The sequence below is a fragment of the Lissotriton vulgaris genome, chromosome 6 (assembly GCF_964263255.1).
Source record: "Lissotriton vulgaris chromosome 6, aLisVul1.2, whole genome shotgun sequence".
Lineage (NCBI taxonomy): Eukaryota > Metazoa > Chordata > Amphibia > Caudata > Salamandridae > Lissotriton > Lissotriton vulgaris.
In genome coordinates this window covers 1325626824-1325654632 of record NC_141694.1, presented here as the reverse complement: position 1 = coordinate 1325654632, position 27809 = coordinate 1325626824, and the positions used below count along the sequence as shown (strand labels likewise).

The following is a 27809-nucleotide window of genomic DNA, read 5'->3' as shown; positions in this document are numbered from 1 at the left end:
CTAAGAGTGAGGGCGATAGCTAAGAGTGAGGGCGATAGCTAAGAGTGAGGGCGATAGCTAAGAGTGAGGGCGATAGATAGATAGAGTGAGGGCGATAGCTAAGAGTGAGGGCGATAGATAGATAGAGTGAGGGCGATAGATAGATAGAGTGAGGGCGATAGATAGATAGAGTGAGGGCGATAGATAGATAGAGTGAGGGCGATAGATAGATAGAGTGAGGGCGATAGATAGATAGAGTGAGGGCGATAGATAGATAGAGTGAGGGCGATAGATAGAGTGAGGGCGATAGATAGAGTGAGGGCGATAGATAGAGTGAGGGCGATAGATAGATAGAATGAGGGCGATAGATAGATAGAATGAGGGCGATAGATAGATAGAATGAGGGCGATAGATAGATAGAGTGAGGGCGATAGATAGATAGAGTGAGGGCGATAGATAGATGTGTGTGGTTGTGTGTGTGTGTGGTTGTGTGTGTGGTTGGGTATGTGTATGGTTGTGTGTGTGTGAGGTTGTATGTGTGGTTGTCTAGTTATGGTTGTGTGTGTGGTTGGGTGTGGTTGTGTGTGTGTGTGTGTGTGTGGTTGAGTGTGTGGTTGTTTGTGGTTGTGGTTGTGTGTGTGGTTGAGTGTGTGGTTGTGTGTGTGTGGTTGTGAGTGTGTGGTTGTGTGTGTGTGGTTGAGTGTGTGTGGTTGAGTGTGTGTGGTTGAGTGTGTGTGGTTGAGTGTGTGTGGTTGTGTCCGTGGTTGTGTTTGTGTGTGTGTTTGTGTGGTTGTGAGTGTGTGGTTGTGTGTGTGTGTGGTTGTGTGTGTGGTTGTGTGTGTGGTTGTGTGTGTGTGTGGTTGTATGTGTGTGGTTGTATGTGTGGTTGTGTGTGTGTGTTTGTGTGTGTGCGGTTACAGAAGTATGTATGTGGAAGTGAGCAGCAGATCAGCACAGTAGAAGAGAACAGGGAGTTAGAGAAGGAGGCGGTGGAAGGGAACAGCGGATAAGAACGGGAGAAGAGAACAGGGAGGTGGAGAAGGAAGTGGGTGGAAGAGAGCAGCATAACAGCACAGCAGAACAGAACAGGGAGTTAAAGAAGGAGGCGGGTGGAAGAGAGCAGCAGATCAGCACAGGAGAAGAGAAGAGAACAGGGAGTTAAAGAAGGTGGTGGGGTGGAAGAGAGCAGCAGATCAGCACAGGAGAAGACACAAGGGAGTTAAGAAGGAGGCAGGGTGGAAGAGAGCCACAGATCAGCACAGGAGAAGAGAACAGGGAGTTAGAGAAGGAGGCGGTGGAAGGGAACAGCGGATCAGCACGGGAGAAGAGAACAGGGAGTTGGAGAAGGAAGTGGGTGGAAGAGAGCAGCATAACAGCACAGCAGAACAGAACAGGGAGTTAAAGAAGGAGGCGGGTGGAAGAGAGCAGCAGATCAGCACAGGAGAAGAGAAGAGAACAGGGAGTTAAAGAAGGTGGTGGGGTGGAAGAGAGCAGCAGATCAGCACAGGAGAAGAGAAGAGAACAGGGAGTTAAAGAAGGAGGCGGGTGGAAGAGAACAGCAGATCGGCGCAGGAGAAGAGAACAGGGAGTTAGAGAAAGAGGCGGATGGAAGAGAACAGCAGATTAGCGCAGGAGAAGAGAACAGAGAGTTAAAGAAGGAGGTGGGGTGGAAGAGAGCAGCAGATCAGCACAGGAGAAGAGAACAGGGAGTTAGAGAATGAGGCGGGAGGAAGACAACTGCAGATCAGCACAGGTGAAGAGAACAGGGAGTTAAGGAAGGAAGCGGGTGGAAGAGAACAGCAGTTCAGCACAAGAGAAGAGAAGAGACCAGGGAGTTAAAGAAGGAGGTGGGGTGGATGAGAGCAGCAGATCAGCACAGCAAAAGAGAACAGGGAGTTAAAGAAGGGGGCGGGTGGAAGAGAGCAGCAGATTAGCACAGGAGAAGAGAACAGGGAGTTAAAGAAGGAGGCGGTGGAAGAGATCAGCAGATCAGCACAGGAGAAGAGAAGAGAACAGGGAGCTAGAGAAGAAGACGGGTGGAAGAGAGCAGCAGATCAGCTCGGGAGAAGAGAAGAGAACAGGGAGTTGGAGAAGGAAGTGGGTGGAAGAGAGCAGCATAACAGCACAGCAGAAGAGAACATGGAGTTAAAGAAGGAGGCGGGTGGAAGAGAACAGCAGATCGCAGAGGAGAAGAGAACAGGGAGTTAAAGAGGAGGCAGGTGGAAGAGAGCAGCAGATCAGCACAGGAGAAGAGAACAGGGAGTTAAAGAAGGAGGCGGTGGAAGAGAACAGCAGATCGGCACAGGAGAAGAGAACAGGGAGTTAGAGAAAGAGGCAGGTGGAAGAGAACAGCAGATTAGTACAGGAGAAGAAAACAGGGAGTTAAAGAAGGAGGCGGGTGGAAGAGAACAGCAGATCAGCACAGGAGAAGAGAAAAGAACAGGGAGTTAGAGAAGGAGGCGGGTGGAAGAGAGCAGCAGATCAGCACAGGAGATGAGAAGAGAACAGGGAGTTAAAGAAGGAGGCGAGTGGAAGAGAGCAGCAGATCAGCACGGGAGAAAAGAACATGGAGTTAAAAAAGGAGGCGGGTGGAAAAGAGCAGCAGATCAGCACAGGAGAACAGAACAGGGAGTTAAAGAAGGAGGTCGGTGGAAGAGAACAGCGGATCAGCACAGGAGAAAAGAACAGAGTTAAAGAAGGAGGCGGGGTGGAAGAGGACAGCATATTAGGACAGGAGAAGAGATCAGTGAGTTAAAGAAGGAGGCGGTGAAAGAGAACAGCAGATCAGCACAGGAGAAGAGAAAAGGGAGTTAAAGAAGGAGGGGGTGGAAGAGAGCAGCAGATTAGCACAGGAGAAGAGAAGAAAACAGGGAGCTAGAGAAGAAGGCGGGTGGAAGAGAGCAGCAGATCAGCTCAGGAGAAGATGAGAGAACAGGGAGTTGGAGAAGGAGGTGGGTGGAAGAGAACAGCGGATCAGCACAAGAGAAAAGAACAGAGTTAAAGAAGGAGACGGGTGGAAGAGAGCAGCAGATCAGCACAGGAGAAGAGAACAGGGAGTTAAAAGGAGGCGGGTGGAAGAGAACAGCAGATCGTCACAGGAGAAGAGAACAGGGACTTAGAGAAAGAGGGGGGTGGAAGAGAACAGCAGATTAGCACAGGAGAAGAAAACAGGGAGTGGAAGAGAGCAGCAGATCAGCACAGGAGAAGAGAAGAGGGAGTTAGAGTTGGAGGTAGAGTGGAAGAGAGCAGCAGATCAGCACGGGAGAAGAGAAGAGGCCAGGGAGTTGGAGAAGGAGGTGGTTGGAAGAAAGGAGCAGATCAGCGCAGCAGAAGAGAACAGGGAGTTAGAGAAGGAGGCGAGGTGGAAGAGAGCAGCAGATCAGCAGAAGAGAACAGGGAGTTAGAGAAGGGGGTGGGTGGAAGAGAGCAGCAGATCAGCACAGCAGAAGAGAACAAGGAGTTAAAGAAGGAGGTGGGGTTGAAGAGAGCAGCAGAACAGCACAGGAGAAGAGAACAGGGAGTCAGAGAAGGAGGCGGTTTGAAGAGAGCAGCAGATCAGCTCTGGAGAAGAGAAGTGAACAGGGAGTTATAGAAGAAGGTGGGTGGAAGAGAGCAGCATAACAGCACAGCAGAAGAGAACATGGCGTTAAAGAAGGAGGCGGGTGGAAGAGAGCAGCAGACCAGCACAGGAGAAGAGAACAGGGAGTCAGAGAAAGAGGTGAGTGGAAGAGAACAGCAGATTAGCGCAGGAGAAGAAAACAGGGAGTGAAAGAAGGAGGTGGGTTGGAAGAGAGCAGCAGATCAGCACAGGAGAAGAGAAGAGAACAGGGAGTTAGAAAGAAAGCAGGGTGGAAGAGAGCAGCAGATCAGCACGGGAGAAGAGAAGAGAACTTGGAGTTAGAGAAGGAGGTGGGTGGAAGAGAGGAACAGATCAGCACAGCAGAAGAGAACAGGGTGTTAAAGAAGGAGGTGGGGTGAAATAGAGCAGCAGATCAGCAGAAGTTAACAGGGAGTTAAAGAAGGAGGCTGGGTGGAAGAGAGCAACAGATCAGCACAGAAGAAGAGAAGAGAACAGGGAGTTAGAGAAGGAGGTGAGGTGGAAGAGAGCAGCAGATTAGCAGAGGAGATGAGAACAGGGAGTTAAAGAAGGAGGCTAGTGGAAGAGAACAGCAGATCAGCACAGGAGAAGAGAAGAGAACAGGGAGTTAGAGAAGGAGGTGGGTGGAAGAGAAGGAGGCCAATAGATAGAGGGAGGGAGGGCGATAGAGTGAGGGCGATAGATAGATAGAGGGAGAAAGGACCTTCGAGGGGGGTGATAGTTCTGCCATGCCACTATTGCATAGGGTGCCTGCTGGCACACATTTATTCCTCCCCAGACCAGCTCTTACAATGCATGAGGCAAAACTTTCTGCTGCAGTGGCAGTCACCTATAAATTGGACAGATGCCAGTATGGCGGAGGCATGCTTTGGCCACATTTGCAGGCTGGCAAAATTAAAATCGAGACTTTTGCACACTAGAGGTTACACACTGATCACAATCAAGAATGCAGAGGCAGCAGCGCTATATTTCTGGGAACACAATCCCATAAACTCATCGGCAAAATGATGCCTTTGGGTACACAATCCTACAGACTTAGGCAGCAGTTACAAAACTGTGTGTGCTTCGACCGCAGAACTGTATCTCGGGTTACACAATCCCTTAGATTTAGACAGCCAAGCTATAACTCTGATACATAAGAGGTTTAGACACTAGACAGCAGAGCTATATCTCCGGGTAAACAATAACATAGACTCGGGCAGCAAAACCTTCCTTTGGGTACACAGTCCTATGCCCAGACATCAGAGCTAAGTCCTCAGTCGTACATTCAAATTTATTTAGACAGTACCGCCACTTTTTGTACTTAAAACAGCATCTCTTGAACTATATGGTTAACATTTGGTACTTTCTTATAGTCCCTCTGATTTTTTTGATACCAACGTTTGAGAGAAATGCATTCTAGTCAATATATTCGTATCCGAACAGGCACGCCTAATTTTTCTTAAATTAGACTACACATCCCAAGATGCAGCTCTGTGAGACAGGAAAGCTAAGACTGGCATGCCTCTGGCCGATAGATTGGGAGTCTCTGAGCGATCAGTAGTCTTGTCTGCGCGGCACGAGGGGGTCACCTTGTGACCACACGCGGCACTGCCGCACTGATGGAAATAAGGTGGGTGGCAGCCGATACCGCGCCGATCGAGCGAGGGAAGACAGCGAGATCAGCGGAGCAGAGTCTGCGCGGACTGTGGACTGGGGATAAAGAAGGCAGAGCCGAGCATTCCAGCTGTGTGCGGCATTCACTGAATTCCACCCTGTGCTGGATTATAGCCCCCCTCGGTGCGCAGTCTGCGAGGCGTAGATGTGTGTGCGCCATGATAACGCACGACAGGCAGAGAGAGAGAGAGAGACTGAGTGATACAGTGACTGTCAGTCAGACACGCGCGCAGAGATAACCAGGTAGTTAACACTAGAGATACAGGCAGCTAAACATGAATAGATAGAAGGCTAAACCTGCTAGGTGACTACAAGGCTGGTAAATCAAGAGACACTGTTTCAGCGACCTGCGCATGTATGGATAGACACACGTGGACAGATACAGAGACACATAGGCATGTTTAGATAGTGAAATAGTTTAGATATTTAGTTGATTGAAACACGGACTCAGTAACTGACAGACTTGCAGACCATCAGTCGGACATCCAAGCAGTCCCCGGGGGCCCTCTGCCAGGCTGAAAGGCACATATGCAAAATAAACAATTGATGGGTGATGTAGTGAGCACGGACCCACGTCTGGGCATACTGTCAGCTGCACAGACATACACAAAGACCGAGAAGGGCATAGCATGTCAGCACCGAAGGAGACGGAGACATCGAGATAGAGCAGGAAAGAGAGGCAAGAATAACAAGTTGTGAGGGGGGGTGGGTGGGCGGGGTGCGGACCCCTTTGAAGTAGCTCATGGCCTTGCGGCTGTGAAAGTGAAAGCAATTAGGGGGGAGGTGGGAGGGAGGCTGATGGATCTGATGTGTGAAGTAGGCAGGCGGCTCGGGAAGCAAATGGAAAGCGCGTGCACGGACACACATGCACTCAGCAAAATCCGCCTGGTTTTAGCTTACTGGTTTGACGGCAATAGGTCTCTCTGCGAGACCTAAAGACGGGAGAAAGAGTGAGAGAGGGAGGGAGAGGGAGGGAGAATGAGGGAGAGGGGGGAGAATGAGGGAGAGGGATAGGGAAAGATCCACAAGCAAAAAGAAAGCTCCCATTCCACAGGACAATCTGTGCTCAGTCAACAATTCCAGTGACATCATGAGTGAGGATCTGGGCATCACCCAAGATCGTTATTTTCATACTCATTAGTTCAAGGGATAACGAACCCCCAAGGGGTTAGAACTTTATCCGCGCTTGCAAGAAGTCAAGGAAACTTCGAAAAAAATCAGAACGTTATCACCAAACCTACTTACAAACTAAGCCCAAGAGAGGGTGGTCAATGAACACATGGTCGAAAAGAAAAGTAAGATGAAAAACAGCCTTAAACCCCTGAGAGGGATAGAAGGCAACATCTGAAGAACAACCAGTTCAGTAACTACATTTTGAGGTTGGTATCGGAGGCGTCATAGAAATATTTCAAGTATAAAAACCATTCTCAAATGTGAAAAGCAACAACAGCTTTGCGCATGGCAGAAGCGGATTAAAAACAGTCCATGCAGTGGCAAAGAAGAGAAGGAGTCGGCAGAGTCCACCTATGCTAAGATACGGACAAGGTGAGTTTGCAAGGAACCTTGAGAGTAATAGAAATGGTAAGAGTCCTTCTTCCCTGTGCATAGCAAGAGCTGGCACAAGGAGGACTAACGTCTAAACGAAACTAAAGATGGAATAATACCTAGGCCAGGATCAGACAATGTACCCTAGGCTAATAACTATGCTCTCTTCCCTTGCGTCCACTAGGAAAGAAAGGGCACCAGATAGAGGGAAAGGGAAAAAAACATGGCTAGTGTGGAGAGTACACTCAACAAATCCGGGGGTCACAGGGGTGGGTGGCAAGAAGAAACCCCTTGCATCATCTCAGCAAGTACACAATCTGAAGTCCCTTATAAGGGGTGTTAAAGTGCCAGAAACACATGTAGAAATGCTTGTGAGACATGACAAAGTACCCTGCAGGACAGGGAAGAAGGCAACAGTGCATCTGCACAATACAAGCAAAATATCTGAATGAGAACCTGGGTAGGAAAACAAAAACACCTTGCATCAACAAGCACAGAAGCCCAATATGGCCATAATGGGGACCATACCGTGTCATTGACAGTTTAAGAAATAATAAAAAAATACCTGAAAGAAAAAAGCCTATGTGCACTGCCCTAGAATGGCTCACATAGAAAAGAAATCAAGGAGAACAAGCACAATGAAGGGGAGGATTCGAGGCTACTAGCCTCACCCAACTCAGATATCCAATTTACCTACTGGAGAGCCTGAACAGTGTCAGTCATGGGTGGAATAATCCCTATTTCTTCTCGGTCTCCACCAAAACACTGGTTTCCTGAAAGTAGGAACTGTAGGGGTATTTTCAAGAAGGAGGAAAGTAGTGCAAGGTGAACTGCTCCACCGACACTGCCCCCAATGCCATACGGTGTCATTATGGCAAAGCCTTGGCATTGAGAGGAGAGATGCAGTAGTGCCGATCGTCGCCGATTACATCGGAGCCAACTGATCAGAAACTGGTGTTGCAGGTGGTGCAGGTGCACCGGAAACATTCAAATACAATGAGTCTGTGGCCGACATCTGCCATCCACAGGACCCACAGGGTTTAAACTCTGAGCATGCCCATAAAAAGCACACTGTTCCATCAAAAGAAAGTAATTACAGGAAAAAAAACAGCCAGAGACACCACTCTCCGGATCCGCGTTTGGAAGTGCAGAAAGGAAGAAGCTGACGACAGTGCATCAGGGGAGGGCTTATATGGACTCTGTCGATGCCACATTCGGTGGATGAAGTACTGCTATAGAAAAATTTCTGGATCCAGTCTGGTGCCTGGAGATAATTCAAAGGTAAGGAATCTGCGGCTAGATGTCTATCAGATATATATTTTTAAACATAGTCATTGTGTCCCCAAGCATCAGCTTGTCTGATGGAAATACATACATTTTCAAGCAAAAGCTTTTTATTTTGGAAATATTAATACAAATCCCCAAAATAAAATAATAATTTTCGTGATACAAAAAAAGTCCTACAATACCAGCTTTTCAGTTTGTTAGATACATGTTTGGTGACCAAACATCAGTTTGGTATCTTCATCACATATACCGCTATCCAGATGGATGTATTCGACCTCGGGTGCCCATATATTAATTTCTTAAGTCGTGTATGTCTTTCATGTTGAACAAATTATCACTATTAAACCAACAATACTGGAAAGTGCCCCAGAGATCAGCAATTGTTTTGCTTCCTTTTTATTTTTTACTTGCTCCCATTGGATTAACGCATGTATGCCTATTGCGTCAGGTACATCTCCTACACTGATGAAGCGCACTGATTTTAGGTCTCAAATATAATTGCTCCATCAGCTCAAATGGAATCACCTCAGTATTATCAGACCTAAGCAACCAGCAGCACTTTAAGCACTGAGCAGTACAACTTTCTAATGGATCAACTAATCTATTCTAACTTGATATGCTTTAATTTCTCTAATGCATTTGTGTGGTAACTCCAATTGAAGTTCAGTGTTTGCTGCAGGAAAGAAAATAATCACAGATCGCTTGTGTTTCAATGTGTCATTCCTGTGAAAGGCTGGACGGTATGAATTTGGTTGGTCTTGTATGTCAAGAGACTTATTCCACACAAAGTACAAACACGGCAAGAACGGTGCAACCTCACCTGTGTGCCACAAAAAAGGAGACAACCTGGGATCTATATCTCAAAAGGGTTTTTACCTGCTTCAATAATGCACACACTAGCAAAATCTTAGTTTAATTGGTGCTTGTGTTCGAGACCCAAATACAGGTATATAAATAAAGAACGCATATAATATTTAAATGTGGGTGCATTGGGGTCTAAAACAAAGCAGAAGGAAACTTCAGTTGTTTGATAAAACCAGAAGAATGCATGCACTAGAAAAAATCTGAACAATTTGGACGAGAATAAAAATGAGCAAATTGAAAGATTTGAGGCAGTGTTAATAGCCAAATGTTTGTTTCTCCGTCAGAAAATTATAATTATCTTGTACTAACTTAACATTGCAAATGGAGGAGCAGGTCAATACCATTGGTCTTTGGCTTTCACAGTCTACGGGTGAAAGCTGCAAGGAGACATATGCTGGAATTACTGTCTTGCTCCCAGGTCAGTAATGGAATTAGCACATGGGCATTTCTGCTGCCACTCAGTCGTCCCTGCCTCTTGATTTGAGATTTGGAGTTTGGGGCCTATAAGAGAACTTGTTGACTGAATTCAGAAGAATAGGATTAGCAATTCACTCATAAAATGCCGCTACATGTGCTTAAAATAATTAAAAGCTTTCCAAACCAGAATTCCTGCATGCAGCTCTCCGTGAGGCTAGAAAGAGACGAGTGGGTCTTTTGGAAAGCAGCATAGCTGTTTCGCGTGATATCTGGTCATTGCTCTGTGACATGACATGCAAGCTTCCTTCTGAACAGGGGCTGGCGTGCTACACTGCGGAAGTGACCCATCTCCCATTCACCCATCCAGCATTCCAAACTGAATATGCGATCAGGAAAAAAAAAAAGCAAAGGCTTAAATTGAGAGCTTGATGCCATCATGTCGCGAGAAGCTTTTCATCAACAGGACCCTACGGCCAAGCTGTTAAACACATTTTGGCAGCTCCCATATGTGGTAATGCACTGGTGGCGAGGCCTACATCTTTCATTTCTGGTTTCCACAGCAACATTCGAGCAGACTGCACACAGCTGGCTCCACAGATTCTGTCCATGACACATCAACTGGGGCCAGCACACTAAATAAGGGCTTCCTGTGCAGGGTCGAGCACAGCATTTAGCTGACAGTGGACTAGAGCAAGACTTTTGGGGGCCGTTGGCATTTCTCCCAGGGTGTAGGCTCTTTCTCTGCTTCTCTTGGAACAAGTGTATCCTTGACACATCTGCAATGTTCTCATAGTCCTGTGCAGAGCCAGCTTTGGAGAACTCTTATTAAAACAACTGCTTGAAGGGCCTCGGGGAATATAAAGTTAAATTAACAGCATCTGTAAATATTGTGCTTACCGCACTGCAGCCGGCACATATATATGTTTAAGTCCCTGCAACATACTGGGGTCCTTCTTTGCTGTTGCATTTGTGTTCCTTTAATGAAAAGCAGGGATCACTCATCAACACAAGGCAGCTTTTGCTAGATTGAGAGTCCTGAGGCACAAAACAAAGAGTCACACGCATTCAATGCAAACGTCATTACTTCACTGCACCTAGGGACTGGGCCTTGCACAAATGTTACAGCTGGTTACTATAGCATTCCGTTAAGGAATAATTGCACCGCAGGGAAACAAGCAATCCACAGCATACGATCCTAAAAACCGAACATTTCATATAGTAAAGAACTTGCAACTCTGTCTGTGATTTCTACAAAACAGTCGCCCATTGTCCACCATTTTGGAATGAGCGGCATCAGAGAGCTGCTTCCTGAGTACGATAGGACAGAAGTGGAGATGTTATGATCTGCACACATCCGCTTCCATGGGTGAAAAAAAATATTGCTTGAAAAACAGCATTCTGAAGAAAGAACAAAAGAGACAGCTTGGCTTCTCCATCCACACCATGAGAACAGAGTTAAGGAAGTAGTGACAAAAGAATAAGGATTTATTACTGTGTGTGGCGGAGGTTTCCGCTCTCAGCTCCAAAAGAAAGGATTCATCTGCTGCACATGTGGCACTCCTCAAGGCCAACCAGCTGCTCATACTGTAGAAACACAGGGACATGGACGGACTGTAGCAAAACTGCCTGACATACAATCCGAACAGTCACAGTCCTCCCTCCGAGGATAGTCCATCTGCTTCCAATCCGCCAGACTAAAGATGCTTTCCATGGTGAGTGGCGACTCTCCGAAAAGAGCACATTTTAACCATTTTTACCCTAGTCTGACTTTGTGAAACGATAATCACTAATAACTATTGACAGTTGCCTAGACATCCACTAGCAGCTTTTGAAGCAAAGAGGAGTATCTAGGCGAGGAGTACCGGCCATGTCATTACAGGGTGAACAACACTTACAACGCAACTTTTACATCGCAGAGCCTTTACAACGCAACCATTACAACGCAAACTATTACAACGCATTGCTCTGGGGGGCGCTCTAGGATAGGGAATAGGTTAATTTACTATCCAATAACCTTCCCTAGTGTCCACGGGGACTGGAGTTGGAATAGTAAATTAAACTATTCACTATCCAGCGCCCCAAAGCACTATGCGTTGTAATGGACTGTGTTGTAATAATTGCGTTGTAAAGGCATGCGATGCAAATGCATGCGTTGTAACGTCATACATCCCATTACAGATAACCTCTTAAAAATGTAATTTCTAAAGTACTTGGAAACTAAGCAAAAAAGGGTCAAAATCAAAAAAGTGCAAAAATGTAAAGAAAAAATGCATATAATTCAAAACAGGCTTAACTTTTCGCAGTGTTTTAAAAGTTTGACACTGCGTCTTACAACGGGCTTATCACATGAAGAACATCAAAACCGGATTTTAAATAACCCTAGGAACCACGTCTGGGATGCCTCATGGAATGGATAATAAAAACGGTATAGAGAGGCTCATCACAGAATGGTGCACGACTTAGCAGTTTTTCTACAAAGATCCACACACATCCCCGGTCGCCTAGTCCTCCAAACTCAGCACACTTTAATATAAAGAGATAACGACTTTTGCAACTAGGCAATGTGCAACACAACACACAAACCTAAAAGGATACGTTTTAGGAAAGCAACTACAAGAACAAGGGACAGAAAATAAAGACAGAAAACCAAGGAAGAGATGAATGAGATTGGACAAGGGTGTGTGTGTGTGAAGCCCTCGAGTCCCATCCCTCACTAACTCATCCAAGCAGTGAGAGGGATCATCTCTCTCTTTAAACAAACACAAGCAGTGTAAACTTGTAAATTAAAAAAAAAACGAATAAAGTTCAGCAGCAGTGCTCTAGTTCTCCCCAATGTCCACTTCACCGCCCTCCTGCACTTACCGGCTTAGGCATTTAGCAGGCCGGGAGGGGTCAGCCGGTACGGGGGTCCCACGCTCTGCACTTCTCTTGCAGCTCTGCAGCCGTGGTACGCTCATGCACTTCCCCAGCGTGGGGTCTGGCTGCACCCACGCGCGCGCGACATGCTTCCGCCGTCGCCGCCGCGCGCTCCCAGGCGCGTGACTGGCTTCAGTGACAGGATCGGGGCGCGGGACTCGACGAGCTGCTCTCGGCGCCCCCGGGCCGACTCCCGAGCAAGAAAGACACAAGTCATCCACTTCAAGCCACTCTCCTATTCAGAGGGGAAAAAGGGAGTGTTGTATATGGCAAACAATCCGCGTTTTCAGTGACGGAGGCGCGCTGACCTCTCGCTGCCCCCCCGCTTCTTTAATTACTGTCTGTGGCATTCCGGCCAGAAGAGGGGAAGGAAAGGCTCGGGCCCTGCGAGCTCCGCGCCCGGCGCTCAGCTCAAGTCGCACGCCATCCCCCGAACAGGAAAACGAAAACTTGAGCCGGCTTCCTCTAAAAAATCTAAACATCGCACAGCAAGCCGGCCTCCCTGGGAGAGGCTCCAAGAGGAATTACCCGCAGCAGCCGCCACCGGCGTGGTTTTCGTGACGTCGTCCGGCTGGCGGAGCTGGACCACGAGGACTGTCGGGAAAGCAAGGGATGTGGTTAGAGGATGCTACGAGGATGGGCCCCAGCGTCCCATGCTACTCATGCCCACAGTGCGCACCGATCGGGGCCAGCAATGTCGAACTAAAAACGACAAATATAGCGCATACTGACATGTGCCTGGTCTCCTGGCACTGATGAAAGATACTAAATAGTATGATTATTACCCGCACTCAATCCGAATTGCTTGACCTCAAATGTATGAACGGTTGAGTGCCCCCCCCCCTCAATTCGGAATTAAATGCGAGTTTTCACTAATACACAAACCTCTACAATGGGTGCGCGAGTCTACTGAGCTATCTTCCTGACATATGTATGCAACTTACGGATAAGAGAAGTTCTGCTTGGCTTGAACTGCAATATCTCCATACATCTCCTGCAGTGATTTGCCTTAAATTATTGCAGTGTTTAGTTTGAGCGAGGGGAGGGGGGCTGACTAATTTTTGGGGACCGTCCGTTATTTTTTTCTTCAGACAGTTCCAGATACCTAGAGAGGGAAAACACAATTGCAAATGAGGAGGAGAAAGATTGAAAACCACTACAATGCACAAGGAAGAAAGCAGAAACCTACAAGCAATAGATAAAGGAGCATGGGGTATCTGGCAATGGATAAAAAAGGCCCGGGTGGATTAAAGACTGAGCTCCCTTGTTATTTGGCATGCCGACATTAAATAGCGCTGGTTGCGGGCGTCTGAGCAGAGCTTTGGTCACCTGCACTCATTCTTTTACAAATTAAGCAGAGGCTCCTCAAGGGGAGCAGAACTAAGGCCTTATCTTGAAACAGCCAACCAGCTGTGGAAAAACTACACGTTAATGATGAGCTTCGAAGACATTTTTAACACAACCAAGTGGCAATCCATTGAGCAAAAATCACTTTGTGAAAGTAAAAGTTCTACTACTTGACTGACGAAATGACAGGATTCGTGGATTCCTATGTTGGACATGCACTTACAAATGTGGAAGAACAGTGTGGCAGAATCGCCACACTAACATGCCTAAGGTTGAGAGAAGGTTTTAGAATGTTTTTTGGTGGGGTACCCTACAGAAATTGATGAACACCCACACACTCTTAATTTTGTTGGTACACGCATTTCTTTCAGGTAGCCTCCCCCTGTAGAAATGGAGGTACATTTGCTCTTTGGATGATATTTAGTGCCTTTCCGTGTTGGAAAGGGGTGAGAAGCATCTCCAGATTTAATGTGGGTGTAGTAGGTTAAGCCTTAAATATGCTCCCTATGTGGGAATACTCGTGCTAATCCACATTTATTGTTTGTGGAAACCCATGTGTCAATGTTACACCCAGCAAAATACTGGGAATTTTACAACCACAAAGATTACCTAAAGTTTTACTGGGATTCGTGGAGTGCTTAAAATATTGGCCATCTATTCTAAACACTGGAGTAACCCTGCCAGGGCTAATCTCTGACATTTTCAGCAGGAATTTTGCGACTTCAGCTCTTATTACTGACTGAAACTTCACCTTTCCTGAACTCGCTAATTAAGCGTTAGCACCCTGGGAAGAGGCCATTACAACAAAATAATGGTCTTCACGCCCGCCTCCGAATCCCCCATGGACCTAAATTGAGTTATCCAGAGAGCAGAGACATTTAACAATGGAGGACAGAACATTAATGATGCCTCATCGTGAGGTGTTAATCCTATTAGGAGATGGTCATGGGTATCAGACCTGCTTGAAAGTTTTACATTTGCCGGATCCAGATGAAGTCTTTAACTACTCACTGGTGGATCTTTCACAGTAGATACTACAGTGACCGTTTCTATAAGAAACTTACATGTCCATATTATCCCCAGGATATTTTTTTGTTTGATATTGCTCTCTTTTACCTCAGATGGCTTCAGCGTGAGATATTTTACCAAAACTATCTTGCATTCCATACCGTGACCATGTGCCAAGTATGCGTGGCCTGCTTTACTGCTTATGGTACTATAACTGTTACCAACAATGAGATGGTTCAGTTTGAAATATAAAAAATGTCCTTGCTTCTTTTTAATAGTGTTCTGGCTTTAAATCACCAAACTTTAAAGTTACAGTCGGAGTTGCCATTATTCTTTATTGGAAAGTTGCAGTCTTTATTATTTTTTTTAAAGCAGTCACTACACAGTATCAAAGTCAGACACAAAGCAACCTTATTAAGCCTCATCTGCTATGCACAGTGAGTGAACACCACCAGGGTGACAAGAAAACCACCAGGTCAATGGAAGCCTTTCCTTACATGGACCGAAAATGGAGCACAAGAAGGACTCCTGAAAATACCTTTGAGGATATATGTTTTGCAAACCATGACATAAAAAGCTCTCTTAATTTCACAAACACTGCATGTTTTTTTAGTGGGGAAGAAGTGAATGTGTATTTGGCTGTCTCCAACAAATGTGCTAAAAGTGACAGCCTTGGGAGTCTCCCCTCATCTCAGGTCTTTGCTATTTTGGAATTGGACATGCACAACTTGCAGTAGAGAGCAGCTACCAGGCACTACAGTCTGAGGATACCATCATGCAGTTTAGAGGAAATGCTTTATGGGGAGAACATTTTCTATTAGAAACTCGGTCACTGGTCACCTTGAAAGTGAAGGAAGTCAGAGGACTAGATCTGCTTTATAGTGCAAAGCCAAGCTTCACTATCTTGGAGTTAATTTGGGGTGTGGCGTGGCGGGGATGAAGTACAGCGTCTGTCGGGGGGGGGGGGGGAGGGGGAGGGGGGGCTTGGTATTACAACTTCCATGTTTTGTTACTGAGCAAGCGAAAGCTTGTTATATCATCTCACATGAATGTTGAAGCAAATTGAGGCTGGAAATGCAATTCCCAGGACACAGGGAAACCGGGAATACCCGTTAGGAAATATGTGGTCACTAAGAATAGATCTTTCAGAACAAATGAGAAATTCACAATATCTCCTTTTACTAACGTGATGTGGAAAACACAGTCATTCTTGTAGTGGAACATGCTCCTCAAGAAAAGATGTGGGTACACCAGTCTAAGCTGGCTAAAAATGAAAAGGTGAGATGTAGGGGAATACATAGACGTGGGCACTCATGCCTGCCTTTCCTTATATTTGTAAACTCAGAATAGAGACTTTGCCAAACAAAAACTGTAAATAGTCTTACTTGCCCATTTGCGTAGGCAAAGCAGAGAGACAAGAGACAGCAGGGTAGCAAGATACAAGGGGACGGTGGCATGGGGACAAAGAATCATGTGGAATCTGTTTTTACATCGGAGGCTTTTTTTTTATTGATGTTTGTTTCTAAATCTAAGTAATTAGGATGGAGGATCCAAGCAAGACTGGCACAGAAACGAATGACTTTTTACAAATTACATATATTAAAGTTTTGCTAAATAGATGCAAAAGGGCCTTCATGTCTCTTAATGTACCTTTTAAGGCAGAATTGCATACATTAATGACAAGCTAAGTGCATGTAAGTGTTAAGGACTACATAAAATGCACTCTTCCCTAGGAAAAGATAGGCCTGTTCACGAAAATCTCCTGTGAAGGAGAAACTTGAGGCAGGTGATCACCGATAGCTTGTTTCTAGATAGGTGGTCCTGTGAGACAAGTTTTAGCTGGAGATCATTTGAACAGTTTTTCCAAAGTAGCACGTGTGATAGGCGACGGTAAAGAATAGTTTGCTCTTCCGTGGTAATGCCTCAATTACTAACTTTGTTTTTTCATTTGCCCCTAAGTAGCAGTAAAGTTGCAGTATCACTGTAAAAAAAAAAATTGCGAATAAAGGGCACGTGGAGCATTCCACCGACACCACCCCAGCGTGGCCATTTTACATTAATTGCATGTATTGCTCCAGAATTCGGAATTGAAAATGTGAAGTTATGATGCACAGTCTGGACCATCCATAAAGCATACATTTTCTGCCTGACAGACTGACTGAGCATCTCCACTCTGGTCTGCACACATACAGCAGTGTTTTAAGAAATGATGTACAGTGGCCCATGTGGCTGTTCTTAAGATCTCAGCATGGTCAAGGACTGTTGCTTTCTTTTAGGGAAATCATTGTTGCTACCTTTACTCTAGGTACACCTGGGCATAGGTTGTTCATGGACAACATCCTACGTCTTATGCATACCAATGAACGCTGTCCCAGGAGGAGGCCTGGAACATGGAAGATGAAAAAGAGAGATTCTGATATAAGACTATCAAAACAGATTAAATGGAGAGGGGTGTCTCCAGTGCCTGTGCCTGATAGTGGCATTTAATGGACACCGGATGAAGACGGTCAAGGAACAGCCTCAGAAGGAACACATAATACAATAGCGAGCCTTTTTGTGGAGCAGGCGTTGGGAGTAGGAGGGGTGTCATTCCTCTAAGAAGGGCTGGCTTACAGCCAGTTTACTTAAAAGACCCCAAAAGGTATCCACTTTTGGATCTGAAAACTGAGACTGTGCCACTAAAAAGAAGGTAGGTACTCCTTCAGACCTGCCACACAACTATTTTGACATCTCTTTACCACCCTAACAGGTTTCTATGTATGGAAGATACAATGTGAAAAAAAGAACAACCGCTAAGAGTTCTTATGAAGAACCTGTCCCAATGCACAATGTGACGGAACTAAGCTCACATTTACTGTAACTTCATTTTTGTTTTTTTGCTCACAGGGGAAACATTTTCTTTACAAACAATTTTCTAACCGCAGCTGTTTGGCATTCGGTCCCACAGCATTTTCAGCAGCTGGATGAAAAGGTTTATTTAAAAAAAAAATACATTTTGTTGAAAACCTCTGTTATTTTGTCAGGGTTCAGTTTGTTAAGGAATTACATTGGTTGACGTTTTGGAAACAAAGTACATTTCCCCCATGGTGGTGTTTCAAAGGTACAGAGCATTCAGATCATCAAATTATGAAGGAGTGGCTAATGCTGCCCAAGATACTAACACCAACAAGATAGAGAGGGAACATTATGTAAAAAGTCTCTATGCAAATGTCTCTACACATCGCCTATCATTGCTTCTTGTTCTCCAGTGGCCTAACTACACCCGAGGGAATTAAAATTGTGCTTAAACTTTCCTACGATCACACAGCACGTCAGGGGTGAAACAAAACCAGATTACATTGCAACTGCATTAAAGCCAGCGGCTGTATAACCAGGAGAAACAGCACCTGTCCCATCACAGATGATGTGGGCCTGCCATGGAATCAGGAACGTTACTTTCCTGTGACATCAAGTTTGCAACTTGTCAGCTGTTATAAATGTACTTGCTGTACAAAATCATGACATCTATTTGGTGGATGCAGAATTAAATGTAGTATTCTGTAAAAACGTTAAAAAAAATCCTAGGCTTCTGTAAATTCACATCCCAAGCACGTCAAATGAGACTCGAAAGATCCGCAGTCCTTATTTCAATTAACTAAACACACTCTTTTTTTTACTTTTGACGGTTTTAAGTTTTTTTTAGCCACCCTTTTTCGGAGTTTCCCACACAAAGGACATAGAGGGCATGCCACAGTTATTAGCTGGAAGAAAGCACCGTTTTTGGTTTCCAGTGCTCCGCACCCGTACTTAATTGTCAGTCTGCCACATGGTGGCAATGCTCATCTAATTTAGAGGTGAACAGAACAACGGTTTTTTATGAATACAATATGCATTACAAATTAAGCCACTCCTTTAGCTTTGAGAACCTGGAATAATCTGAGCTATCGCACTTGCAGGTAAGAGAGATGGTTAATAGTTGTTTTGGTATCGATGACAGGGGCGGTGGGTGGTGCAAGCTGCAGTGGCCTCTTGGTCAGGGCCCTGGCACTTACTATGTTACAAATTAAGCACCGTAAACACTCCCACGCTTGTCTTGCTGTACTTACCATTTTTGTCCAGTGCTGTGAAATCCACAGCAAGACCTGTACAATGGACACAGTGATCTAGCAAAAATATCACTAACTGCCACTTGCAGAAAACAGAAAGGTTTTCTTCAAGCTTCTTCATGATCTTGATCAACACCTGCTTCTAGACACCAACTCTGTCACAGGCCTGGCCACCATCACCAGCCTCCCATTAGAACACCAACTCTGCTGCTTGAGACTACAGGATACGTTTTGGTGACAGAATAGTTATGCAGACATCAGCATGACGGTGGCATTCCCGTCACTCTGATGTTCTATCTCTGCCTGCTCTGCATGCATACCAGTTTGGGGAAATCCCATGGAATCTCAAAACACAATGGAAATCAAGAGATTTACTTTCTATGAGGTGCGACTTGGGGTAAGGTAAGTCAGGGAATGAACATTGTGTATGTGGGTGTGGGGGAGATGAGAGCCATTGCTACCTCTCAGAAGCTCAGCTAATCTCTACAGACTTCCTGAAACTTTAGGAGGAAGAGACCTCTCTGAGAATGCAGACCATACCTCAATATGTACATATCGCAAATTAAGGGAAAACTGGGTTTTGCATAGAGCCACCCAATCCTTACATGGCAGGATTTGCGCATGCTGGTGGTTGGTGCTATCCATGCCTCTGCCATGTTGTAATTACAGCCTGGGTGACAAAAGCTAAGACAGAAGGAGGACACTACTTGGCCAAAATACTCTAAGATCCCTCTCCCTACCCTTCGAGTTGCCCAATCAAAATACAGCTCTGAGTGACTGTATTTTGATTGGCCATCTACTGGCGAAGCTCAGAGTGATCAAGTTTGACTGGCCAGCTATAGCAGGTGAAGTGGGCAAACCATGCGCCACGTCTTGGGTGGATTTCTTTCCTCCTCATTTTGCACTCACTGGAGGCCAGGGCATGGTGGTAGTGCCAGCCCGATCCTGGGAGGCGTTTCTCCTCTTCGACTTCCATTTTCACACTCCTGGAAGATGGATACCGCAGTCAGTGCTACAGGATACCTGACGGTAGTATCACACCGCATCAGTGAACACATAAATAAATAGTATCTACAACACTGTTTTGCAACCTAAGAAGATACAGAGGGAGAGGCGCCTTCTTAGCCAGAAAGAAGACATATTTATCTTAAAATAAATGATAGTCCACAGAATGATCCACTTAAGAGGACAGTGGAGCAGGTATATTTTGAACGATGCATTTTCACAGGTTAACGAAATTATCAAACAACTTCTAGCACAGAGGTGCTGCAGAACTGACAATTAAACAAGAAGCATATTTATGCCTGGATTAATTCCCCACGTTTTGTGATCCTGGGCAAGTCAGTCCACAGGCAGTACTTGAGATCTTTCTTCTGACTGACTGTTCTTGAATTGGTTCAATTCAGCTGCAGCATTAAGTGACTTATCAATTTGGTGACGTCTCTGAATGTTTACAAAATAGTTTGCTAGTTATTTTTGAATTAGAAGTAGTAGTCCCTACCCGGTTGATCCTTTAAATACATTTTGTGACATTGTAATTTCACGTCTTACGCATTTGCTCTATTATTTAAAGCTGTTGTCTTCCCTCGCCAGTGGCTGCTGATGAGGCACCACGCTCACCCAAAAACACAAATAAAAAAGACAACAACAAAGGAGAAGTTTGAACTTTCTAGGTTTGCAGAAGAAAGAGTAACTCTGCATGCCACGCAATTGCCAGAAAGCCAGGCCTCAATTTTGGATATAATTTTTTTTTGTATATTTCTGCCCTGGTTCGTTTGTTCCTCATAAATAATTGCACAACTGGATGCCTTAGCTTGCATAGCTCTGATGACGACCAGTCAATTTCATATATCTTAGGTTAAGTAAGACAACTATGAGTAGAGTCCTGAAACTCCCAGCATGCAATTTCTGTTGGCTAGTAAGCCTGTAAAGTATTATACCTGACATAAAGCTACTTGCTCACTATGTCTGTCTGGCAAGTAATGTATTGGTCTAGACTTGTTCTATGGATGACAGAAGATTGTGCAGTGGGTGTTCCTAATGTATGTGTAGTGTGTAAGTGGCACTAGTGTCTTTCCTGGCCATTTTGTACCTGTTCTGCATGTGATGAAAACACTTAAACTGCATCGCCTCTCTTCTACTATTTAGTGTGTATGAGGAATGCCTGCGTTACTGCTGGCCATATTGCACCTGTTTTGAATGGGGCGGAGAGAGACAGCACACCCAGCATTCAGCGAGGTTTCTTTTACTGTCCCTGAACCGAGTGTGTGAGGGCTGCTGCTGTGTGTTTTGGTGAAGTTTGAAGACAAAAATCCAATTTTCCCTACCCCAAAGTCCAAACTATTGGCCTTGTTTCAGATCTCGTTAACCAACTGGTAAGTTTTCTTATAACTAGTTGCTTAGGGCATCCTACAAAAGCGTACTAAGGAATAGAAAACTGGTCTAGCTACACACAAACCCCTACTAAAAAAAACGCAGGTTGATAAAGCAAACCTCACTAACCCACCTGTTAGCAGTGATGTTTAACAGATAGGGTCAATAAAACACGTTTATGAAGATATATTGAACTACTTTCCATAAAGAATCGTTGCTTTGACAAACCCTCCGATGAATGTTGCTCTGCTCACACTATACAGGCCTGCAAACTGAGTGCCAAGGCAAAGCATGAGGTAGTGTCTGTCAGCAAAGCGCTGGCACCATGCAGGAACGAAGCCAAATACATTCGGCATCCAACGCATTGCTCTCAAGGGGGCTTTCATTTGGGAAATGAGATCAGAACTTCCACAATTGCTTGGTTAATTTTACACTCATGAACTCGTTATGAGCATCAAACCAAAGCAGTACTCATGCACAAACACAGTAAAAGATTACCCACTGCCAGGTCAGATCTCTGTGTAATATCGAAGCACCAATGAGACTCTCGACAAGATTCCACATGTTCTAAAGCAGGCATTCCCTAGTTATCACACATGGAGCCAGTCATGTGTCAGAGGTATTCCTAAGTTGCTTAAACAGTATATTTCCAGTGGCACGTTTTCAAATTACATAGCATAAGGCTGCAAGCTTCATCTATTCTTCCCCAGGCTGTTAGACAACATTTTGGGTTTCAGGGCTTCCATCCCGTTGTAAACTACTCGATAAACATAAAACCATTACTAATTGTTGGGTGTCTATTAGTCCTGTAAGTACCGGCCAAATCTTCACTATATTTGCATTTTACATCTGTACACAGATGCTGCAACATGCCAGCTATATTTGATGCTTCACTCTAGGGTGGCCTCTGTTCAACTTAATTGACCAACGCAGTTTTTCCATTAGTTTAATGTTGATTTAATTGAAATTCCATTTATATAGCATTTACTACCCAGATGAGGCGTTGAACCTTTTTACGATGAGTCACATGCTACTGGGGAGCCCAAAGTTAATGGTCAATCCATTGGCTATTGAGATTAGTCTTGTGCACTTTAAGAAATTATTCCATACATTTACATCAGTTTCTTTGTGGTACATTAATGACTTATGTGTAGGCTGTCCAGTAATCGGTTAAACCAGACTGTGCCCGACAATACCCTACCAGCGGAAACTCAGCTTATCCGGTTTAAACAGTGTCACTGCTTTGACACTTTTACTGCACAGCGTGACCACTTGAGGGAGCCAAAGCAGTACAGCTATTACATAAAAGAAAAATCACAGGGACGTCCAAGCAAAGGCACACTCCCTCCAACGAAGCCTAAGACACTGGGGCCGAGGTGACAATACCTGGCTCCAAGCGAGGCCCATGCATACTTCTTCCTTCCTCCCCCACCCACTTCGGCCTGCATGAGGCCCAAAGTCACTAGAGTGATTTACATGTGTGCCTATTATATAAAAGAAAAAGTTTCATTTTATTGTAGGCATTTAAATATTAAGAGAGTTGCCCAGAATCCCAGGATGCTCCACTGACGCTGGGATTCTGTTGCGTCACAGGGAGGCCCAAGTTATGTGTGATCATTCGAGGGGATTATGTGAGTAGTAAAGACAGACAGATAAAGATAGGAAAACGATTTATAGGGCTCTTTATGTACAGGAGGTGATGTGGAAGGTAGAAAGGAAGGAGATGGGCGTTCAGGATTTTAGAGTTAAAGTAGGGAGATTTTTTTGTGATAGGATGCAATTTTTGGATGTAAACCTGTAGAAAGGAACTCATTTAATTGTCCTCTAAAGGAATATGGCTTCTAGCAATCTTTCTAGAGACACTTGAACGTCAAGAGATGGAACATACTTGCCTTAAAAAGCAACTCAGTTTTTGTTGAGACCCCTTCAGTTCACGAGCAATCATCAGCTATTGGCATTTATCATAGCCCAGTACCCGCAATTACCATTTGACTTTGACAAAACCATTGAGAAATCTCTTGTGCCCATCACCCCACTGCAGAGGCAATATAAATACTTGCATACCCAGATAGAACATCTTATGTGCCTATTTCAGGATAACTTTGAATACCATGAAATATTAATACAGTTATGCATGAAAATAATGTTACAGCATAAAAACTATAAACCTAAACATGTTATGTCAACACCTACCAACTTACTAGAGAACTTAGGGCCAGATGTGCGACGGGTTTTAGTGTGTGCAAACAAGTCTTAGGCCCATTGCACACACTAAAAACCATTGGCTCATGTACAAAAAGTATTTTGCGAGTCGTAAATAAATTGCAACTTGTAAAATACTGTTTGCGACTCGGTATTTGGAAGGGGCGTTATAGTGGGTGGTAATGCATTTGCAAATGCATGCAATATATACCACTGCCTGCCCTTAAAAAATGAAACGAAAAAGTTTCATTTTTTTCAATGCATCCAGTTTTCTTTTAAGGAAAACGGGATGCATTTTAAAAAAAAGCTGCTTTATTTAAAAGCAGTCACAGACATGGTGGTCTGCTGAGCCCATTAGGCCACCACCCCTGGGAGGGTCAGCCATTCCAAATGGGGTCGCAACATGCGAGTGGCTCATTAATATTCATGAGCCTCGCATTTTGCGACCCAATTGGGAATCGCAAACAGTGTCCAATATACTGTTATACGTACCAAATAGCGAGTCACAAAAGCGACGCAATTTGCGACTCGCTATTTGGCAGGTCGTGCATCTGGCCCTGGGCTGTTTATAAACATGTTGCAGCAATCATCATTAGTAATTTCAGTCCTCCGTTTATATGAGCCATTCATTCCCTTATTTGGAAGGCCATGGGAAAGTGCTGCCTCTTAACCTGAAGAGCACCGGACCTCATAGACCAAACACCATGGTCCGTAGATTTAATGTGTCTTGGTGGTCACCATCACTCCAGCATTCACCTTTGAAGTAACAAGCCTATGTGCTATATACTCACCCCAAAATATCTATAAAGCGGTCAAGGACTGGATGAGACCAAGGATAGACCACATTGGTCCATAAAAGCCAGAAAAATGCCAGTTGTTTACGATAAACACTGACTATGTGAATAACAGTCATTTAGCCTAACTGTATGTAAGTGTAATCCCTGTGGATACTCGGTATATATGGCATTGACTCGATCTCCCTTGACCAACCCTAGCTTACACACTGCAGGCCGTCTTTAAGCTAATGCATGATTCTCTGGGCTGCTGAGTGAGCATCCTGAAGCTCTTTCTTTGGAGGGGAGGTGAAATGGTTAGGAAAGTAGAGTATCGTTTTATTTCAATATAAACAAAACGAGTTTTATCCAAAATATTACTTTAGAGGCATTATTAAAAATGCTTAGAGACATTGAACTAAATTTTGCTGTACTCATAAGTGATTCTTTACAGTGTGCACTTGACATTCAGTACTTGAACACCCTGAGCTCCCATAAGGATCTTTGTTTTCCTCACTTAAATTAAAGGTAATCAGTGGCTTCCATCGACACAGACTGGGCACAAGCATCAGGTAGCATCACATTTCAGCCCAATATTAATACACACGCAAACCATGCACTTACCTATCTCCCACTCACGAGCAACTAAAAAGGAAGAAGCAGCATCACACCGACAAGAAATATTCACAGATATATAAGATCAAACAGGGCAGACAACCATCTGACGCCATGCACACACGCTTCACCTGCAATTATACAAGTAAAAAAAAAGACACCTGAACACACCAATTGTAAAGCTACTTTGACAACAGTATGACAGGTGTTTCTGTCATCCTTAACGATACCACCATCTTGCTGATAAAAAAAGACAGTACAACACACTCTTGAACATTGCAAAATGATCCATGGTGCTTTCAGCTGCTGGCTTATTGTCCATAAACCATCAAGGAACCAATTACTAATACATCATTGTGCACATTTTGGATGCAGAAATGGTCTATCAGTTGAACCTATACCGTGTGCACAATACATCTAGCCATAATTGCCAGAGGTTCCATCTTCCAACATCCATGACCACATAGATGAGGATAGTGTACAGTGAAGAACAGCACAGGCTGAGTTTTGGTCATTGCCAAATATAGGTGATTCAAAACATCAAGCTTCGCAAATTAGGTAGGCAAGACCAGTGTAACTCAACTGTGGGAATCATAAACTCATAGCAGATATCAGACCTTTGTAAGTCAATTGTAGAACATGTGCTCAGGAACATGCACCAACCACTTAATTTTAGAAGAGGGTTATATGGCATGGCAGGCTTACTTCGTGGAAAAGAGACTATTACTTGAAAGTAGACTAAGAATAGGCTGCAGGTGAGCGTCTCTCATTATGGAGAGTGTAATATAGAGAACTCGCTGGTGAAGGTTTAACCTCATGCGCGCGGGCCGTTTTCCCGCTGTGCGCGGAGTTTTAAAAAAACCCGTGTTACATGACGGGCTCAGCTCGTCATGAGCGTACGACAGGCGTAACTCATGACGAGCGGAGCTCGTCATCAGCGTCGAAGGGGTTAAGTAGGTCCTTTATAAGAGAGCATCCAATCCAGAGTCATGCAGCTTCCAAGACCCACAATATTTACAGATACCACACACGTCCCCCTTTACAAATTAACATAAACTTGCATATAAGAAAACCCCAGAAACAAATCCATAGAAAAGAAAAGAAAGAAACACAGAAAAAAACTAAATGTATTTATACAAATGTATTCACAGTACAATGGCCTAGGAAACAATAGACTCATTGCACTGAATTATTTTTCTCATACTTTACAATTCTGTTAAGTTTCTAGATTCTACCATCTTTCACCCTAACCACTTAGTGGAGAAGTTGGACAATTCACTAAGGAACCAAGAACTTGAACTCATCCTTCACTTACACATTTTATTTGATCAAAACCAGATCACACACAGACACATCCAAATCTGTAATCCCCTTACAAATGCCAAAATTGAGTTTACGCATTTCCACACACAAACTTTCTTTCTCACCACCATCTTTAAACAACTACCAAGGCACACTGTCACTTTTTCTCCAATGCAGCCAACCAGGGAACAAAACAGTATTCGCGCCTTCCTCCCTCTGAACAGGGGCGGCTCTCGGCTCATGGAGGCCCTGGGCAGGAAGCGTAGGTAGGGGGCCCCGGAAGAGGGGGTCCGGGCGGGGCGGAGCACGGAGGCCAGTGAAGAGTGGGGGGGGGGGGGGGGGGGGGGTCAGGACGTTTGGAAGTGGAATAGAGCCGGAGGCTGCCAAATCCCTGCCAGGGGCCGCCACGCAAATATGTATCCATCCTCAGAGGATTATTATATTAAGGATATATATTGGTGTGGTGGCCCCTGGGGTTTGGTGGCCCTGTGCAGTTGCACAGCTTGCACATGCCTAAGGCCGCCCCTGCTCTGAATAATTTAAAAGGCACCACTCCAGTGGTGGTGTGTGCCGAGAACCTATAAGAAAGAAAACATTTCTTCAACCCTTCCTTCCAACATCATCCTGTATTCACCTCCAGTTGAATACATTCTTTAATTACCCAATTGAATTTCTCAACTATACCATTCCCAATGACACAAACCGGGGACAATTATCAGTGAGAACAGCGTTAGGTAAACCCTCGTGGTTTAAAATCTCACTCAGGAATTCAGTAATTTTCCAAGTATTAATACCACTGACAATCCCAATCTCTGTCCAATGAGAGGATTTCCCAATAAGTAATAGCAAATAGTTAGAGGTTACTTTAGAGTGCAATGGTCCCAGAAAATCTACAGCCACTCAGTAGCATGGAAAGATGCCAATTTCTAGAGGAGATAGGGCGCAGTTGAAAGGGACGTTGATAAGCCACAAAGAATGGTGGAGCTCTGTGGCTTGGCGACAAGCTTTACAAAGTAGCGCACAAAGGCATTATTCAAATAAAGAGCATGCTGGTCCAGTTTCAAAAAATGCACATACCGGTGAATATAGGTAACGAGTTGACAAGACTGTGATTGTTAACATTGCTAGCTGTAGCTGCAGATTTGCTTGCCAGTTCCCCTTACGAAGATATGCTCGTCAGGTACATCTCAATCCACAATGTATTACTGGTAGATTGTCCACAGGTGGCCACAGTCTCACAGTTGTATAAAAGTGCCGAAAGAAGGTTTAAAGAGATTTCAACAGTCCCGTCATGTCCAGTTTCCCTAGGAAATCATGAAGTTCAAAAGATGCATAGCCATGATGGCAAGAACTACTCATGAAGTTAAAAATCCAATAGTATAAAGTAAAATAAAACTTTAAAAAAATACAATCCTGCAATTGATGTCTGTAGCTGTTGAGATGCTTTCAATTCTGCCTATCGTCAATGTAATAAAGAGAAATCACTGGTAAAGGTTTAAGTAGGTCCTTTATCAGAAAGCATCCCATCTAGAGTCATTCTGTCTCCAAGATCAGCCTCAACTGATGTCACAGAATCACTTAACTGACAAAAGAGAACTGTTCTGTTGGATTTTTTTAATTATTATTTTAGTTACTTATTTTGCAGAAAACTAACAGTTCAAGAAGCTACTTACAGATGTCGGCACTGAACTTTTGAGCAGGGCTATATATGATCTGATTACAGACAAAACTTGTGTAGCCTTAGAGATAGAGGTAAAATTGTTATGTGCGGATCGAGCAAACAACACCCAAATAATCACGCTCCACCGCTGACATAACTAGAATGGAACAACCTAACATTCT

General features: G+C 44.5%; 1 protein-coding gene across 4 annotated transcripts in view; it reads right to left on the bottom strand.

Moving 5' to 3' along the window:
* The window catches only part of SASH1 (SAM and SH3 domain containing 1), a 576231-nt gene that overhangs the window by 119051 nt on the left and 429371 nt on the right, over window positions 1-27809 (bottom strand). The window contains exon 1 of one of the 4 annotated variants that reach the window (XM_086927462.1): window positions 12209-12500. The exons of the other annotated variants lie outside the window; for them this stretch is intronic. Coding sequence (XP_086783588.1) covers window positions 12209-12220 — 12 coding nt within the window. The 5' untranslated portion in view covers window positions 12221-12500. Of the gene's footprint in view, window positions 1-12208; window positions 12501-27809 lie in introns of those variants that run through there. 4 annotated transcript variants of the gene reach the window in all.